At 35.7% G+C, this 20,445-nt stretch overlaps 1 protein-coding gene across 8 annotated transcripts in view; it reads left to right on the top strand.

Moving 5' to 3' along the window:
- Window positions 1–20,445, top strand: part of TBC1D5 (TBC1 domain family member 5) — a 316,694-nt gene that overhangs the window by 169,856 nt on the left and 126,393 nt on the right. For all 8 annotated transcript variants that reach the window (XM_032108463.1, XM_032108473.1, XM_032108445.1 and 5 more), the window contains 8 exons: window positions 2,642–2,750; window positions 4,521–4,610; window positions 4,715–4,786; window positions 7,082–7,149; window positions 12,037–12,139; window positions 18,153–18,241; window positions 19,697–19,747; window positions 19,841–19,910. In XM_032108463.1, the coding sequence (XP_031964354.1) occupies window positions 2,642–2,750; window positions 4,521–4,610; window positions 4,715–4,786; window positions 7,082–7,149; window positions 12,037–12,139; window positions 18,153–18,241; window positions 19,697–19,747; window positions 19,841–19,910 (652 nt within the window). The remainder of the gene's footprint in view (window positions 1–2,641; window positions 2,751–4,520; window positions 4,611–4,714; window positions 4,787–7,081; window positions 7,150–12,036; window positions 12,140–18,152; window positions 18,242–19,696; window positions 19,748–19,840; window positions 19,911–20,445) is intronic.

Below are 20,445 nucleotides of genomic sequence, written 5' to 3' on the forward strand. Positions count from 1 at the left end.
AGGGCTATATAATTTTAAATGTTATCTTTTTAGAATTGATTGCTTGTTGATATTATGAAGTGTTACCACTATTAAAACAGTCTCTAGAATTGTAAAGCTTAATTTATTAGTCTTCATTCAAAATAGTTGAGAAATGAATTAGTGGATGCTGTTCAGAAAGGATTTTAAATATCATTCAGCTTTACTAGAACTGAAGCAGATTCCAGCTTCCAAGTAATTTCTTTTTCAGTTGCTTATAACTTTTTTTTTTTGTGATCCCAGCAGCCAACCGGCAATGCAGAGGAGATATGATCTTGCCAAATTTCTTTTGGCGGTTTTAAAAGTAATTTGGTTCAAAACGTGTTCGGAATTGCATTACATTAAAAAAAAAAAAAAAAGAAAAAGAAAGGCATAATATCTGCACTAATACAATTTCAGAAGTGTTGAAATTACTTTCTTACTGTGTAGCAATCACTTCCAGCAGCTGGTGAGAAAAATAACCTGAAGAGTTTCTTTCCTCTCTGTTCTTTCTCTTCACAGTTGCACTGGTTGAAACCTTTTGCTAACTCAGCTGACACATTGGCATTTTCAAAGACATTGAGGGAATGTCATCCACTTGCAGAACAATGTGAATAGCTTCAGAGTCTGACCTGTTGTGTGCACAGGGGAATGTGTCACTCTTAAAACATAGCTACCTTAGGGAGGTAGCTTGGCAGGAGTTACAATGGCCAATGATGCTACAAAATTTACCATGGCAAATGAAGAATATTATATGTGATAGAAACAGGAGGGTTATTTAGATAGACATAGTATACTGTAGCTACTGAAGTATAAATGACTGTGAAAGAAAGGCCCAGATTTTTCTCAAGCTGTGTCTGCTATATACCATACGTTGTATTTAAAGGAGACAGAATCATGGTAAACAATCGTAGGCAGCTCCCTGCAGAAGGTGAGGATGTGTGGGAGACAGGGAGGCAAAAATGATCAGATAGTCTTTCTGACTTGGAGAGTGGGGGATGTGAGAGGAGTGAAAGAAGTTGCCCCACACCACTGGAATGACTTGCTGCTCTTTTGATCACTTGGGGGTACTGGCAGTTGGGAGAAGCTAAAGACAGCTCTAAACCCTGCAATCTAACACTGTGGCAGTCATCTTTGCTCTTATCTGGAATACCTTCGCTTTTCAAAGTAATTAATACTCAAGATCCAGAAGTAAATGCCTTTTGTTTTTGTTTTTTTTTTCAGAAATATGGTCCTAGCTGAAAGGTGGTACATTCACAAGCACAGCACTTTCAGTCTCAGCATGGATCATGAGCTCGCTCCTGTCACAGAGGAACAGGACCATAATTTCCTGGCTTGCCAAGTCCATTCCTCTACAGTTCTCAGCAACTGTATCTTACAATTCAGTTTTAAAAACCTCACTCTCCCAACTCAGCTTAAAAGGCTGAAAACTATCTAACTTAATCTTGCATATATTTAGGGCAATTTGCAAAACCAAAGTTTGCTGGTGTTTAGTATAACCGACTCTGTGACCCTCCTTAGCGAAGTAAATGTGGTGAGATCTTAGCCTGGAGTCATAATAGTAGTTTCTCTCTTCCTGGTTTCATTTGGTCTCCCAGGGAAAAGTAATAGTCTCCCATGTGACAGGGGGAGGAGGAGATGTTCACCTTAAGGACATGCATTGAAAATAAATCTGAAACACATTTCCCTCCACATAACCCAGCTCTTTACCTTGAAATTGCCCTTTGGAATTTAGAGTGGTTACAGAAAGTCTGTGAGCAAGTCTTGGGCTATGAAGACTATCAGATGGCTTACACTGTTCTTGAGATTCGTTTCAGTAGAAGTTGCAGGAAATATAGGTTTAATTCTTTTATTCAAACTCAGTAGATGGTTTGGGACAATTAATTTCCAATTGTTTCCCAGTAGAGCAGATTTACTTGTATATTAATGAGGCACAGGTGTTAGGCCCCTGGTGCCTGCATGCCTGGGAGGCATATTTAGGTTGTTTATCTAGTCAGCCATAGGTACTGCAAGGTACTCAAGCTTGCCTTTAACAGTTTATACAGTGAGGCTTTTTAATTTTTTGATGTTTTTTTAAATTTGCTAGCACCTGTTAAAATTTTAAAACTGATCATGTAGAAAGAAGTAGGAGTGATTTCAATAGTAAATAGCACTAAATGTTAAGGAAAGTTATCTTCTATGATGCTTAACTGCCCAGCTTGACATTAAGAAGAAAAGAAGGTTCATTTAAGCAAATACGTCATGTGAAGAGCTAATACAGTCAACAGTGTACTTTTCTGTTGCATATTTTTGGAATAGGTACTTCTTTGTCTACAGCTGAAACATGAATGTGCTTATATTAATATTCATTTTTCTTGTTTATTCACTGAACTGCAGTACCAACATTTTAGAGGAAATGGAATAGCCTCCATAGACATTATGAATTTCAGTAGCTGGCATAATTATAGCGATCTACATATTCATTAAATCCAAAGAAGAAATGTGTCCAAAAAAACAGCCATGCGTTTAGAAGTGGTACACAACTAAATATATACATTTTAAAAAGTTCCTTTCCTCTGCTTATCCAAAATTGTGTAGTGTCATATAGTCCTTAAATCAACTAAGGCTTTTTTTGTTTAAATGTTCATTCCTTTTGCTTTTTCAGTAAAGAATGGGAAGAACTGTTTGTAAACAACAATTACTTGGCAACTATACGGCTGAAGGGGATTAATGGGCAGCTGAGAAGCAGCAGGTTCCGTAGTGTTTGCTGGAAGGTAAGAAGAGAAAATATTTATTTACAGTTTGTGGTTGCAATATATCAACACATTACCTGATGCGCTGGAAGATTATTGATGCAAAGAATCATGAATTTTCCAAGAGACTTCATCCCAATGTTTTCCTACTCATTTTTGTAATTCATAGGACATTTGCTAACCACATTGAGTTGCTTTAAAGCTGAATAGCAGGCAATAGCAAAAGAATCATAAGAAAGAGTATCTTTGTGCTGGTGATATGTTTAAAATTGAGTGCCACAGAGCCATCTCTTCTCTCAGTATCTGTGCAGGGAAGTCATGCACTGGAAATAGAAAGGAAGTTTGTCTAAAAAAATTATGGTTTTGTGGAATTTGGGACTGCTTTAAAATCAGTCTGATGCTTCTGCTAGCAGGTTTTCCCAGTGAAATGAGAAAATGAAGACCAATCCCTCTTGTAATGGCTGGATGGAGGGGGAAGCAAGGTCTTCCAGAAGCACAACAGCTCCTTGGGAGTCTCTTACTGTATTTTTTAAAGTAGCAGGGGAAGGAAGAGAGAAAGAAAGCACGATAATACTGAGATGCTAGATAAAGTCCAAACAAATTTTGTTGCAATGACATCAAGTCTTCTGTTATGCACTAACTCTGATAGTAGAGAAAAATTTTTCTAGTAGAATTAACTGTGTGTTAACACTAATCAATTTAAATTACCTCTCTTGGAATTTCGCAACCGTCATTTTGGCACAGAGACCTATAAAAGGAAATTTAAAATAGTCCTTTATATAAATGAATGAAAGTGAACGTTTGAAATTTGAAATGTATGTAGCGTTGAACTAATTTAAAGTTAATGAAAATATTTTATTCAGCAAGCCAGATTAATATATGCCACCTGCATTTTTTTACCAGTTTGCTTCTTTTTAAGTCTCTAAGTTAGGAGGCCATAACTCAAAACCCTGAACTAACACAAGGATCGAGTACTTCACTGTCTACTAATTAAATCAAGGAGTGGTTTTATTTCAGAAAATAGACAGGGTTCATTTGAGTGTCCCAATATGGATTAGGGCTCTGTTGTTAAGTTCTGAAATTTTAAAGGGTTTTTTAGTAATTTAGGAATGTTTTGTGTTTGTCAGTACTTCTGTTTGTCAGTATTACTGTTTCTTAACACTTCACAATGTGCAAATAAAAACATTGAAAAAGCAAGAAAATACTGGGGTTTTTCCTTGTTTCAAATGCAATTAAATAGTATTTTGCACTGCATGTTTCTTTCTAAGCCTTTTTAAAGAGACATGAAAAAACTGAGATGTAGGCATTCTCAAGGACTTCCTGCAAAACTGACTCTCTTAGCTGTCTTGCAAAATTCTAGAGCATGTTTCATGTCTTACATTGGATATATCCCTTAGTGCTTAGTTCCTGCTCTGCATTTGTGGTTCATTTTAAGCACGTTGCATTAGGTCATCAGTGTTACATAAATAGCTTCAATTTTTGTTTATTTCTTTTAACCTCTTTCCGTTTTGTTTCTGCCTTGGAAGTCACCATCAACTTTACTGAAGCTGTAACAGTTTACAAAGCTTGAGTTTGTGGTTTCAGTTGACTTTAGTGCTTAATTTTGCACTGTAGAACTGCTGTTGTTTCTAGCAACTTATTTATGGGCTAGAAAGCACTAAAACCAGGAATATTTTATAGCTCTTTGCTTTCTCTTTCTCTCTGGGGTGGTTTATGCTGTCTGGTAGGATTTCTATGAAAAGCTATGTAAAACTGATGGAACTTACTACATTTACTTTGTTTTGCTAATAGTTATTTCTGGAGGTTCTACCCCAAGATAGAAGCCAATGGATTAAAACCACTTCAGACTTAAGAACGTCTTACAATAAGATCAAAGAAATTGTAAGTTGGTACAAAATAGGTTCTCATACTTTGACATAGATATTAATATTTATAGTATAACAGGAGAGGATTTGATTTTTTGGTTTTTTCCTGTTCTTACCTAGCACATTACAAACCCTCGGAAAGCAGGACAGCAGGATCTGATAATCAACAACCCACTCTCTCAGGACGAGGGGGTAAGTTGACCCAACACATGCTACTAAAATTCTCATCTTTTTCATACTAAGACAAATGAGTTCTTGCTGAAGTAGGCAAAATGGCAGGTGCTAAAATCTCACTCCTAAATGACCAAACTGACTTGTGTTGACAATTGTTTCACAGGTTCTGCTGAAAAACTAGAAATGCCCGTTTCCAGGTTGATATTTTGATTTTTCAGGGCTTAACTCTGGAAAGGCTGTGGTAAACAAAAAATCGGTGCTGGACTACAATTAGTTTCACAGCATATCCTTTCTTTAACTGATACACTTTTTTATCACTGTATGTTTTCATTTTATCCATAAAATGGCTCTAGTTTAAGGAGTGTTTAAACAGTCAATATGAAGTGAACGCTGTTAACAGAACACTGAAGTAGCCTCCTCTGGAAGACTCTTCAACCTTGGAAGGTTTTCTACTAGCATTTTGTTATACCTGGAAAGCTTTTAAGTATTTTATAGCACATATCTTTAATCTTTTCTATTAATTATGTTACATTATTACCATCAAAATTCTTTTTATCAATTTTATTAAATAACTTAATGCCATGGAAACAATATGTTTGGCTGCATTTAAGAGATTTACAGCCAAAAAGTCTGTCTCAGCTATCTTTGGTGATACTACTCCTGTTTTGTCCACAAACAGAAGCCCGTACTTCATTTACAGTGTGGTACTGTGCTCCTTATTTAATTTAGAAGGAGAGAGCTCTGCAGCTGTTATGACTGTGCACGTCATCAAAGTATTCTTGCATCCAGCTGGACAGAAAGTTGTGTCAAATGTAAAGGATTTAAAACATTTCTGCTGTAGTTTGTCATTATACCCAGTAGCCCAACCTGCTTTCTGCCTCTGGTGTCTTTAGGATGTAGAAGACAAAGGTTAACATGTCAGAGTATGTGGCAGGGGATTAATCTATAAAGCAAAGCCACAGGCCAAATCAGGCATAGGAATGAAGAGCAAAGTGCTTTGAGCCTCTGCTGTGACTTAATGTTACACCCATTTAGTGTCCTGATTTTTCCTTCCTTTTTGCAATGCAGCTTCTGTTTGCTTCCTCTGTTCTGATGGGCCAGGGCGGGAGCAGGGACAGGAGAGTTTCAAAATGTGGTGTAGCTGCATGAAAAGAGTTGTGAGTTAAAAAGGTACTCCCTGTATGTAAGACATTGTCAAAGATATAAATATTTTTGAAGTTTAGGTTTTTTCCCATTTTGTAACACAAATATAGCAACTAATTAACATGGGGTTTTGTTATTTTACTTACCTCCCCATAGACAGCATTAATTTGCTTTCTCTTTTCTTTCTGAGGAGTGTAAACCACCATGGCAAAGAATTGTTTACAGGGAGGCAAGAAATTGTGGAAGTATTGTACAGAGTCTGTACTGTATTTCATTCACTGGTGCTGCTGCTATCTGAAAACTTACCAAACCTGCATGGAGACTGTTATAGATTTTGCTCCATCTGTATTTTGATCAAGTTACCGTCCCTTTAAATAAAGAATACAGTTTCCAATACTTTTTCTGGAGCATACAATTAACAGCACTTTCTGACTTCTTTCAGGTTAGCTTTACAAAGTATTTGTAAACAAGGCATGGAAACGAGAGAGAGGATGAAAATGATCATAAGCATAGCTACAGAAGAAGCTAAACCTACTTCAAATTCTTGTATTTAGTATTTTTTATTTTGACAGTGAGCTTTAAATACTCTGGCTTTCCCTTTCAGAATTTTATAGAATGGCCAGTCTTGATCTTCAGTGTGGATTAGAATGATGTCATTTTCATAATGGACATATGATTATCATACACTTACTTCCAAACACTTTCTTATTATGGATATTGCAGCAGCGTCCAGTTAAACTCCATACATTCATAGGAGAAACATGGTACAGTCCAGTGATAGACACCTTTTTTCTTGAGTGAACAACTGAATTTTTTTCAGTTGAGTTGCTGGTTCTGGTAAGTTTGACTTCATTGCCATTCTAAATACTCTTCCTGGACCCCAAACAAGTAACTCACAAACCTGCAGCCATCCAGTGAGCAAATGCTATGAGCCTAGAACAAGGATTCAGGAATTTGAATGTTTTTATTTCTGATCTAAACTGACTTTCTCAGATATGTTGTGCTGGTCACCAACATTCTTTATCTCCCATAAAATATTGATATACCTACCAACCAGGAATGTTGAGGATTAATTAGTTAATATTTGTACAGTACTTTGCTGATGTAGTTTATAAGCCTGAAGTATTAGTAGAAGTCTTGGTTTCATACAATTATTTTTCCTTATTTCAGAGTCTTTGGAATAAATTTTTCCAGGATAAAGAGCTTCGAGCAATGATTGAACAAGATGTGACGAGAACGTATGTAGATCTTTAGGAGAAGTTGCTATATATCAATTTATATCCTGCATTTTTATGTGGTATACATTATATTGTGTTTTCTTGACTTTGGTTACTGTAAGTGTCAGGTTTGTTGAACGTGAATGTGTGGAAACATACATTAAAAGAATAAAAATACAACTTCCGTGGAGTAAAAAATGAGACAATCTAGCTGAACATTAAATCCTGGAGATTTATTGGTATCATTGAAGAAAAGCTCTTCTAAATTAAGATATTAGGAGGTGTACTACTTGTGAAATTTAAAGTAGTTTTCTGTATGAAGCGAAGAGAAGGTAAGAGAAACTGAAAGGTCTTTTAAATAAATTATGATCATAATGAAAGATCAAACAGATTACTTTCTTAATTCTCAACACTTAATACAATCAATAATAAAAGAGCAGTTTGAAATTAGTAAGGGAAATGTCACTCATGTATAGAAGTTGAGAGAAGTTTATTTATCACTATTCTAATTTTATTTGTCATATATGCCTTTTAAAATTTGTCCTGATATTACTATGATTATGTTTTCATCTTCTTGGCCCTTAGGTCATTCCTGTTTAGGAACTTGTTTGAGTTAGAACACTCAGTTCCTGAGAATACTTTTTTTCAGAGTGCAAGCATTGAGTGATGCGTAAATGTAATTAAATTCAACTACTGGTTTGCTACCAGGTGAAATTTTACTATATTGCAAATTTTTGTCCTTATAACTTGAAAAAAGTGATGATAGTCATAGATTTTACAAATCCCAAGCTTACACATTTTCATTTACAGGAACCAAGTCATGCAGAAGAAATCATTGCAGTCTGGTTTTCAAATATTTTACATGTCCGTCCCTAGACCCATTCTTGAATGTATTTTGCCATGAGATGTATAATTAAAGTCTGAGTATACTTTCATGTGCATTCTCACAACAGATGGTATTTTTTGTTTGTTAAAGGAAGCAGTTCAGGATGTACTAAGATTAAAATATATATGCATCTAAACTATAATTGGAGACTGAAAAGTTGTATGAAGGTTATGGTGGATGTAAGACTATTACTTAAATATATATGTATACACACACAAAGTCGAGGCTCTCACTGTGGCAAATGGCAGAGTAGTATTCACTAATATCAGTAATAGTGAGTAAAGAAATTTTCATTTATGCATTTATACAAAATAATGTCTACTTGAAACAATAGTGGTATACATTGTGTCATCAATAGCAAAATAAGTCAAGCAATGAAGAAGCAAAATTTATCAGTGACATGAATATATTTGATAAACTACAGGCATTTTGTATGTATGCTTGTTTGTCTGATTATAACACACAGTATGCATTTTTACATATAGATATGTATCTATTTGTAAACTATCATTATTTTAAGAAGCAGTAAGTTCTACATTCTGTGGCTTTAGAATGTAAAAACCTTCTCTTTTCATTTCCATTCTTTAAATAAATCCCTGGAGTTAGAATTTTAAAAGTTTAAAATTCATCATTAATTTACAATGCTTTTTATTAAAGGTTAAAATAATTATTATATTCAATTACCATAATCATTAATTTCTAGTTGCTGTTTCTTATTTAATGAATGTTTTTATAGGCTTTGTCATCTAGGTCAGTCCTCCATCATCCCACAGTATCAAGTAAATAATGCTGTAGAGAGTGATGCTAACTGCACACAGAGTAGCGAACCAGAGTTCCAGCTATCAAATCAGTGAAAAAATTACTCTATAATGCTTTTGTTAGAATTCCCTGAAGTGTAGTAATAATAAACAGGAAAAGGGGCTAGAATTAGGCTCCTAAAATTGGTATTGGTTTAAATTGGTTTAAACTGCAGGACTTTGCTATCTAAAGGCAAGTGGAATAAAGTTTGTTCATGTGTGAGTGTTTGTTCCTATGCATTTTGAGAATCTTTATCTCACCTAATAATTAGGTCTGTTAAGTCTAGACACTCACAGCTGGGTTAATCATGCTTTAGAGTCTGTGTACCTGTAGAATTCTAGGACATGAATCATCTCTTCCTAAAGTATAAATCTAGTTTTTGTCTGATGAATCCCACTGTAGAGAGGTACGGTTTTCTTCAATAATTATAAAAGGCTTCTAGCTCACCAGTGCCTAACAAAACTTTAGTTTCCTAAAGTCAGGTGAGAGAAATAAAATCCATAATGTCTACATACAATTTTCAGCCTGTTGCATAAGAATTACAGCTCCCAATATTTACAAGTAGGAAAGGATATTAAGTTAGTCCCAACTCTTTTTTAAAAATTTTTAACAATAATCTGCAGGAATAGAAATCAGCAGATTGGCAGATGCAAGAGCATTTAACCCAAATCAAAATACCAGGTACTTTTTGGCATCAGAATGGACATCTAGGGTTGCAAATGGCTAGATTTCATGACCCTCTTTCTACCTCCAGTATTTTAGGAAACCAAAATGCTTAGGGGGCATTCCTCATAGACTAATCAAGTGGATTTCTTCTCTTTTGTAGTAGTACTTTTATATATTGGACTACTTAGTTTCTGCTTCAGGAGTTACAATCACAGTTTAGGATGATAGAAGGTGTGTGAAGGTGAGTAGTGGTGGGTGCTGAGGTTCCAAACTTTCCATCCCGCAAATAAGAAAAAAATAATTGCCAACATAAAAAAGGCAGTGGAGAAGCAATTGGACAGCTACATTCTTCCTAAGTATGTGGAAGAGATGGAAAGAAACAGCAATCCATTGATTATGATCCTCATTTCTGTCTGCCACCAAATTTGTTTTGTGCATCCTTTGTTTGCCAGCCTGTTTCTTCAAACTTCCATGTCAAATTCTGGCTGCCTCTGGTGTAGGGGCCCCTAAATCAGCTGAAGGACTATTTTAGAAAGTTGTATCTGACTCACGCTGGTCTTCACTTCTAGAAAGCAGGGACCTGAATGCACCATTATTTACTAATTGTAGAGTTGTGATAAAACAGTCTAGGAAAATTCCCATGTCCTTATGCAGGCTTTCTCAGAGATGTAATTAAATGTAATATTCTCATATTCATGAAAAGCATTCTTACCTTGCTGATTTGAGGATACTGTATTTCTTTAAAACAGAGCTTTAATCATAAAGTGACATTTTCCACAAAAATCCATCCTGAACTGATAGTTCCCTCATGATCTCTTCTATTTACATTTACTATAATTAATACTTCAGCCAGCTTATTCCTGAGTTCATTATTATCCATTCCGTCACAATCTCTGGTATTACTCGATCCTCACAGATATCTCTGTGTATTTTTGAGTTTTCTATGTTAGTCTTCTCTTCCTAAACTTCATAGGGCAGGCCTGAATAACAGTCCTTCAGAAATAATCTCTTCAAACCCCTAAATTATGTCAATTGCCATCTGCTGTAATGCACTTTTGGTCTCAGCTGTGTCCTTCCTTTACAGTAATGTGATTAGTACAAGTTCATACAAGTTTCCAAATGTTGGTTTACCATTACCTCCACCAGGTGCCAGGAAAATGTTACACCTCTCATCCCAGTGCCTCTCTCAGGACTTCAGCATTACTGTGTTCAAGGCACGGTGTCTTCTCTGCCTTGGCTCTTTATTCAGCTCCTTCATCCAAGGATTTCAAAGCACCTTTCTAGCCTTAATTAGTTCTGTTTCTGTGCTTGCCTGTCATCACCTCTGTGAGATGACCACAGTGATTATCAACATTAATAGTCTTATCTGAAGTAATTTATTATGATTTCCTATATTGTTGCTCTGTGACAGGCTTTACAACATCCTTAAATACAACTGGTCTGGAGTATAGCATTGTAGCTCAGACCTGGGAAATTTGTTTGAAGAAATCTTATTTCAAACCATGTGATTTAATTTTAAAACTGACAATACTACAACCTTTTTTTCATCTGTCTAGCCTGAGGCCTACAGTTGTCGTCTTTTTTAAGTATTCTTCTGTTTTGCTTTGTCCAACTTTACCATTTCCTTTCTTTTTAGTATTCTGCCTTTTCAGATTTTATTAGTTATTGCTCTGTATAACTGTGGAGCAATGTGGTTTGGGATGTTTGCTTTATGAAACATTTTTTTCCAGATAGTTATTTCTTCAGTAACAATGAAAGCACCTTTGTTTGTGCACTTACTGTAATTTTAAATTACAATACATCCTGCATAACCACTCTATTTTGTCCCTCCATTAGTCAAGGAGCAGGAAGCACAGGTGAGAGTTGCTTCAGAGTAGTTACAGACTGGAAATATTTACATTTTCGGTATGCATATAACAGGATTTTCCCAGAAGCTTTTTTTCTTTATTCTCACACAAGATCCACTTCATTCTGGTTCACTTAGGATATTTGCCCAGCCAGATTATTTTGTAATTGTAAAGTTTATTTGCAACAGCTGTTAAAGACAGTGAAATGTCTAAGTGTGTTATATTGCAACAGATACCAGTAAGAAATACTAGATTTTAGGATACTGGTTTTCATGTCAATTATGAGATAATTAAATAATCTTGTCATCAAATGATAATATTCTTTCAAATATTAAAGGAATATTGAACCTTTGTGTATATGCATCTTCTGACATATTCTCATCCATTCTTCCATTTCTTCCATTGTATTTCATTCTTTCAGATCTCTAGCTTTAATGAGATTAAAAGGGATTAGTTATTTAAATATAACTGTGATATCATCATACCTGTGTAGCAGACTGGTATATATTAAAGAACATGGTTTATAATTTCGGTTGCAAAACAAATGTAATAAATCTTTAGAAGTATTTTACTCTAGTAGCACCCACAATTCACAGAGCAGTGGGAAAGCAGACAAGGGAGAGGCTCTTACCTAAAACCTCTTCTAGAAGACCAGCAACTGGCATTCTGCACACTCTGTTGTTTACTTTTGCTGTATTGCTTCATTTTCAGCTTTCCTGAAATGCAGTACTTCCAGCAAGAGAACGTAAGGAAAATTCTTACAGATGTTCTGTTCTGCTATGCCAGAGAAAATGAGCAGTTGCTTTATAAACAGGTAATGAAAATACTGTACAGGTGGCATTCATTGACTCAACATTTTCTATATGGTTTGACAATAATGTACCTCTGTTGTATCTGAAGTTGTATCATAATGCTGAAGTAATCAAAGAGCTGCTTGTCAGCTGGTTGGTAAGTAAGTTCATTGAATAACATATGCTTTTTCCTCATAACACAGTACCTCAAATTGTTTTCTTTAAGGCTGCTAAGTTTTCTAACTTCAAATTTCTTTATAAACATCTTTGTCATTGGTTAAGAAAGAAAAAAACCAAAGAAAGGCTTTCTCTGCTTAGGTAAAGAAAGAAAGTATGCCACAGGATTTTAAATGCTACTGAATAAACAAAAGGCATAAATAGTGACTTCTGAAATTTAGACAAAGTTTACTATTTTAAGTTTTATGTAATATTTTAAGTTCTTCCCCGAAGTGCTAAAGCCATGCAGTATGTTAGCAAATAGATCTTTATCTAACCTTGTAGCACCCAAGTACAGCTGACAAAATCCTGAGTGAAGGATAAGGGTGCTACAAAATACTACTTACAGGGTTACTTAAAGGAGAGTCTGCTCAAACCATTTTTGATAAAATGGTAAAGAAGGCCTAAGTAGCACTAAGTCTGTATCCACAGAGTTAGTAACTTAATTTATTTCACATTTGTTCTGAAGGTTTTGAAGTAACTATAAACACTATACTGTATTCATATAGCAAGACTAATATGCAGAGTATCAACCCAAGTGTATTTGTATTTGTTTCTTCACACAATTATCTGTAGGCTGAGTAGAGATTGACAAACCCAGGGATACTTTGTGTGCATGGACAAAGGATAAACTGTAGAGGAGCCAACTTCAGGTAGATAGGAAATTTGTTAAGACAAAAATACAGAGATTCAGTAAATGTGAAGATTTTTATAAAACAATCTATGCTTTCAGACATAGTCTGTGATCACCCTGTCCTCAAGCCAGGGAATAGGGTTATTTCATAGAAACAAAGAACATGTGAGCTGAAGGAACAGTTACTTCTGAAGAATTTCTTAGAGATTATATAAAAAATGGACTATATAGTTATCAAACATATGAAACATCTATCAACTGGTTATTTTTCATGTTTGACAGACAGTGAGCAAGGAATGGTCTTGCATAAGGACAATAAAAATGAGATCTAGGAGCTGTATTTTGAAGGGCACTGCTTAAAAAAATGCTTTGCAGTATTCAGTCTCCTCTTTCTAGTGAATATAGGCCAGAGGACTGATGATGGGAAAATGGAAGAACACATTCTAGCTAATTTAGTCTATCATTTATTGAACAAGAAGTATTATTTTACTCTTTGATATGACTTAAAAGGACTTAATTACCCTCTGCTCATATTTAAAATCCTCTTGATTCCTTACCAAGAAATAATACCTTTCTATATAGGGATGGAATATTTAGCCAGATCAAATTTAAAAAGAAAAAAAAGTGCTGCGTTTCATCACAAGCTGTTAAAGCTATTATTTTCTACTAGGTGACACCCCGTTTAACATAGACCATATTGTTAATAGTTATGGGATTTTATTGAATTAATGAGACTGTTATCATGTAGTAGAATGTCTTGCTGAGTTAATTGAAACTGCAGAGATTATATAAATGGTATTAATGAACTTTGACTGCCTGATGCCTCAGCTTTAATAAAGACTGCTTGGTGGGCTAAATGAACATAGGCGGATAAAAGAACAGGTTCAATTTTGTGAGCCTACAGGCTGTTGACAAAGAAAACTTCTTTACCTCTGTTTTCAACTGGTGTGCATCAGTAGTGTGGTAGTTCCAGGAAGGGATTGCTACAGGAAAAAGGGGAGAGGAAGTGCAGAAAATTAAGTGAATTTGGATCATGAAAAACTGTTGATTTAACCTCTCTGAACTGTGTTTAGTATATCACCCAAGTCTTGTGGTGCTGTGCCAAATAGCAAATGATTGTGGTTTTCCTCTCTTGTTGTGGACATGTGTTACTTTTATTAGGAGCTTTGTGTTTTTCTTACCTCATTTTAAAAGGGTAGGTTTGTCTGGTTGGTTTTTTTAAACAATAATGCTCCTTTTAGCTTATTAATAAGATCCTCCTTTTTTGTCCCCATGCTCCTCTCTTTCTAGATAACATTTTTTCATGTCCACCATTACCCTTCTCTGAATTAGCTGAAAAAAATAGCCTTTGGTAGCAACAGGATATGTTTTTTCCTTCTTTTATCAAATACCTATCTAGAAGTCAGTCTCCCTGATGTAGTGTTTTTACCAGACTCAAGCCCCAATTCCCATGAAAATTTCCACTACAGCAAAGCCTAGCATATTTTTGAGAAAATAATGAAGGTTTCCATTTATTCATTGATAACAGATCATCTCCAAGTTGTTGTCTCCACAGTGACCTGAATACAAAGCCCAGATTAAGGAGCTTGTCTTCATTTGCAGTTTCCATCATGGGGACTGGTTCTGTTGTCGTCCATGAGAATTCCTCTGTCTCATTTGTATGACCATATACAAAAGATACAATTGCCATTGCAATTATAAAACTTGGCCAATGAATGGAGACTGATATTTCTGTCTGTCAGCATCTGTCCCTACCCGATGTTATCTTCCAAAATATTTGGAAAAATTATAGTTCCTTGACAATTTGCATACTTAAAACATTCTATTGAAACTATTACATAGCATCAGCATATAGTCTTACAAGAAGCAATCAATAATGTTTGTTTAATATGCATATATGCATGAAAGCTATCTTTGTAGTACGGTTTCTGGGGGTTTTTTGGCCAGCCTGAAGGAACATTTTATTTGATAAGGAAAAATGTATTTCTATCCCTAGTCAAATGAAGTAGAATGTCGTGGAGCTGTATTACAGATTTTAAAGGCAGAATCTTCTCTGGGATCACTGCATTTTTAAATAACAGCTACAAATATAAAATCTAAAGAGAATAGTGTATTGTACTTAAGAATATGTAAAAGCTACTCTTAGAGTTCTTCTGTAAGAGTGGTGACAAAGTTCTGGTCCTAGTTACACTGAAAAGAAATAGTGAAAATTAAGCTAAATCACAAGGCTAGCTATTGTTTGTTCATGATTTGATTGCCCTTAGAGAAGTCAGTATAATTTTGAAATGCATTGATTTACTTGTCTTTGTAAAAAGGCTATAATTCTGGTTTTCTTTCTAAACCATAGACTGTATTATGGAATCAATATTTTGTTGTAGCTGGGAAGTGTCATAAATTATCTGAGCTCTGTCAACTTATTTATTAGCACTAAAGAGTTTTAGTAAACTGTAGCATTGAAAAAATATGTGTATGCATATTACACTGGTAGGTTTCTTGCCAAGCTAAAAATCTCTAAACATTTGAAGTACTCTTGTAACTGAAAGATCAGAGGTATCTTTTTGAAATCCTGATATTTCATCATCTGTTTGTTTTGGTTTTGTTATATGTGGGCAGCCACATTACGATTCTATTTTATTATAGAGTTGATATATTATTATGTTGGAAGAATGTGTGATGTGCTTTTATCTTTTATAACTAATTCTTATTTTATGTCCTCTTTCTTTTTCTTCCGCTTATATGTTTGCAGCTTAGTTGGTAGTTTTTTTAGATAGTCAAGTTTTTTGGCATTTCCATTTCTCTTATTTCATGTTTAGTATATCAGGGCGAATAAAAGATTAGACGTGGAACTGTTTGTGGAACTGTTAATTAACCGAGGGCTCTGTGTGTGGAATTACAACCCTGGTTATTTAAATATTTTTGCCACTTATATATTGTCTAATCCTGGACCTTTCTCCTTTGACATGACCATAGTATTTTAAGAAATCAAAACTTGACAATTTGTAATCTAACCCGTTTGTGGTGTTTTACATCAGCTTCTGAAATAAAATGGCTGTATTTGGGTTTTGGTTTTCCTAACTGAATTTTTCTTTGGACTTCATCTTTCAAAGTAGTCCCTAGAGGTTCAGAAATAGGAAGGGAAAGAAAACATCCAAACTTCAGCCCGCCATTGAGGCTATAACAGTCATCTCAGTCCTTAGGAAATTAAAATTAAATTTCCTAGGATTTCAGTTGATATCACACAGAGAGATCGTGAAAACTTTTTGTCAGGGTCCCTTCCCCCTGCCATGTAGCCCTGGGAGAGGGGCCCTGAGGGCACAGACACGGGGTTTCCCTGCCCCTGGTCAGCCTCGTTCCCCATTGGTTGTTTTGTGTTCCCCTGCGTGGGCAAGGACCCTCGGGTCCCGTGATTGCAGCAGTTCCTCAGCAGATCCCCGGCCATGCGGCTGGAGAAATAAACATCTCTGAAATATCTATCGAGAATCGGTCCATATATATTTCTTTTCCACGGGCCTCGTTGTTTGATACACGTGTTACAGCATCCCCACTCTAACAACTTTTGTCAAAATTGTCAAAAGCTATGCCAAGCATACTCAAGATAGTTAATGATGTAGAGAGGGCTTCCACATCTGCCTCTTGGGTCAGTTCATACCACTTAAGGAAAATGCCCATTATTTCCAATAAAAGTTCAAGGTTTTTAGTAGTTAGTGGATCTGCTCAGTACATATGAAGCTGATAAGCTAACTTCCTGGTGCTGAATACTCTCGTATGGAATATCAACTGATACACTAGCAAAGCAGCAAGGTCGCTTACAAGCATGTAACACTTCCAGTGTTCACATCTGTCCATCACTGAAAGGGCTGGAAAAGCAAGTGCAGAGGCTTCCTGGCTTGGAACTGCAGCCATTAAAAGTAGAACATCTCCTATCAGGGGACCCATCATCTGACTCCTGACAGCAACCCGAAATGCTGTTGAGCTTGATGAACCAGCCACAGTGCTCCTTCTGCAGCAGGATAGATGAGATAGTCTTCCTGGAACCCATGCGTGCCCAGAGCACTCACCTGGAGTCAGGACTGAGGCTACACTTGATGAAATAGTTGCACCCTTGAACTGGAGCACTGCTGGCAGCAGGTTCTTCCTCCTACAGCTGGGTAAGGACTCCATCCAGAGCCAGTCCCAGCAGGGGTAGCCTGGGGACTTGGCACCAAGCCCCAGCTGTAATGGATGGTTTTGGGCAGAGGTCAGGAATGCCGTCCCCTTAGAGTGATCTTGTGTCCAGAGACAGACAGATCTCAATCCTTCTTCCCACATTCCTTCCATCACCAAAGGGCTTCCCTCCCTTCGTTTGTATGGCTGACCCCTGCCCCAGCCTGGAGCCTGCGTAGCTCCTCCCTGATGTCCTAGTCCCAACACTGGGATCCCAACGCTCCTGGGTGGCCCAGACATGCTTCTAATGCTGGCCCAAGTCCTCAACTGCCCACCCATTTTTTTTTGTTCTGATTTCTGCATATTCCTATATTTTTTCTGTATCTTAATGTAGATTGCATATGTAAGTAGTACTCTGCAGTGGAACAGTAGCAGGTCTTCTATGCATTGTGTTTAATGAGTTTATTTTGAGTGTTGACATAACAACTTAAAAGAAAGAAAACCAAAAAACCCAAAAACGTATTTTAATTTTCATGTCCTTAGAAATGCAAGTTTCGTTTTCTTTCCCAAATAGCTACTCTTGTCTCCTTTGGAGCCTACTGTTACACTTTTGTCTACAGTTTTGGAACATTATAAAATACAAAATAATTTTACATTTTGTAATTTTTCCCTATTGCAGATCTCTGTACTGTAGATCATTATTATAATTATCATAAATAAAATTCATATTTATGAACATAGATCTTGAAGTAAACTGCCAGGTGCAGGGTTGCCTACCATTGCCAATTTGTTGTGTGTTGTGTTAGAAAAAGGGAGACTAACTTGTTTCTGTATATTATAGAGGAATAAACACTTGGATTTAATCAGGATTTAAGATAAAAGCCATTGATTATGAAACTGTTCTGTTAAGAATGTGAATGAATGTTCATGCTTTTAGTTAGTCTGCACCTAATATTGCTGTCTGCCTTATGCTGTGCATTAGGAACTAACTATTATATGACTGGAAAACCTAAATATACTTTTGCTTTTCCATTTCTATTTAGGGCATGCATGAACTTCTGGCTCCCATTGTCTTTATCCTACATTGTGACCACCAGGCTTTTTCACATGCCAGTGAAGCTGCACAACCAAGGCAAGCATTGCATCTTATTTGTATAAAATCCATTTTCTTTAAAAAATAAGTTGGCTGAACTATAACTTAAAAATATTTGTTCCATAATTCTTTGTTTATACTTCATAAATTAGTATCAGACATCATTTCATCCTTGTGCTTTGATGGGAATATCCTTATTTCGTCTTTCCTACTACAGCTTCTGAGATTGGCCCCTTCACAGACATTGGCTTGTGAAAAAATGGGGAGACAAGAAACCTAAGGGAAACTGTGATCTAAAAGCTTACATACCTACCTGCAGTTCCACCTCATCCTTATTGCCAGAAGTGGTTTCGGTTTTGTCATTGCTGAGAGGAGACAGATTAGTGAGCTACACTCACAGAGTAGACATCTTACCACCAACGCTCTTTCCTCATATCTTAAAAGGGGAAATAACCAGTGAAGACAAATTGTTGAGATTGGTATTTCTTTCATCACCTGCAGTGTTGTAGCTGCGATATCCAACTATTCTTTGCCTTTGTAGTAACATTATGTTAAGCTATTGAGCCTCCATTTCTTTCAAAAGTGTTTATGTGTGTATGCACGCAGTCATATTCATACATATAAAATATGTCATCACACATGATTGTCTGCTTTTATTCTTGCCCCATATGTAAGGCTTTTGTTTTTATTAAAAAAAATAAATAAATTAGTTTCATTCTTGTGATATTTAGGACATTCCATTTGGTTTTTTTTCACTCTGTTCTGGAGTCCATCTGTGAATAAAAACCAATTTAATTGTGTGTGCAATATAATATAACCTCTGTAGGTACCTCTCCATGTGACTGCCCAAAGGTGGTTAAGCGTTAAGATGATTATTTACAAGTGTGTGTTTTTATTCAATGTCTGTCCTTAGATATCCTAAAATGACCTAGAAGATGCTCTTCAGTGCTAAGTAACTTAAAATAACCATGTGTTATGTACAGCATTCTGTTCCATCCCCACTGAAAAAGTAGAGCTAAGCAGCAAAGTAGATGGAAAAGAGGTGCTGTCACTGATTAATTGCTGTTAAAGTACAATAAAAATACAGGCTATTAAAACAAAATAAATTAATGTTTTGATACTGCATATTTGACCAGTAACCATATTTTTTTTTTTTTTTTTTTGTTTGGGACAAACAGTGATAGATTGTGCAGCAATCAATTATTCTAGATCAAGCATATTCAAATAATACATTGTGACATTCAGTAATTTGTTATTTGGAATAATTAGATGGTTACTTCATTGTAGTACAGACAAGGCAGCTAATTTGTTTTTGATCTTTATAAAAAGGAAAGACTTCATTTGTTCAATGGAGTTGCTCTTTTTAATTAAAAAGGCTAGTTTTCTCATTTGCACTTTATATGAAACTTGGCTTATAAATACATAATAGTACATGCAGAACGCTGACCGAAAATAAACATTCACATTTGGATTGTTCACTGTTGCCTTTTTCAGCGAGGAAATGAAAGTTCTTTTGAATCCTGAATATCTGGAACATGATGCCTAGTAAGTTTTAACAAGTTTCTTTACATTTAATTTGCTCTTATTTGTAATTGACACCATTATTTAACACCAAGTTTCTGGGTTGTTCCCTTTCAGTGCGATGTTCACACGTCTTATGAAAACAGCAGAGCACTGGTTTTCAACTTTTGAACATGACAGTCAGAAGGTAAATATTGCTTTAAAATCTACTTGTGTTTTTAAGCAAATGTGATTTTAATATGATTCATGTTACTTAAAGCTAATTAGACATCTATTAACTTGGTTAAAGCAGTCTCAAACAAGTTTACAATCTTTAAAGGTTCTTCAGAATCTGGTCAGAAGCACTTGTGGAGTGTCCTCCTATCTGTTGAAAGATCACTTGATAATCAAAAGCCAAGTGTGCAAGCACAGATTTTTCTGTATATAAGTGATGTTCTTGCATAGCATTTGAAAGACTGCCTGTCATAGGCACTTCTGTGTCCAAAACCTGTGCAAATGTCATGTTAAATAAAAGTCTGTAGGTAAAGTATTAAGCTTTGAATTATTTTCAGCTGTTTACAATACAGACAATTTGCTGTGAAACTGAAACTTTAACCATAGACTATCTATCAAAGGTCAGGGTGTATCTTTCCCTGGCATAATCACTCCATTTTGTTCATTTTTTTCCTCATAACCTCAGGATATTCAAACAGAGGGAATGTCTGTGCCTTCAGATCTCTTGT

Source organism: Corvus moneduloides, chromosome 1, assembly GCF_009650955.1.
Source record: "Corvus moneduloides isolate bCorMon1 chromosome 1, bCorMon1.pri, whole genome shotgun sequence".
Taxonomy (NCBI): domain Eukaryota; kingdom Metazoa; phylum Chordata; class Aves; order Passeriformes; family Corvidae; genus Corvus; species Corvus moneduloides.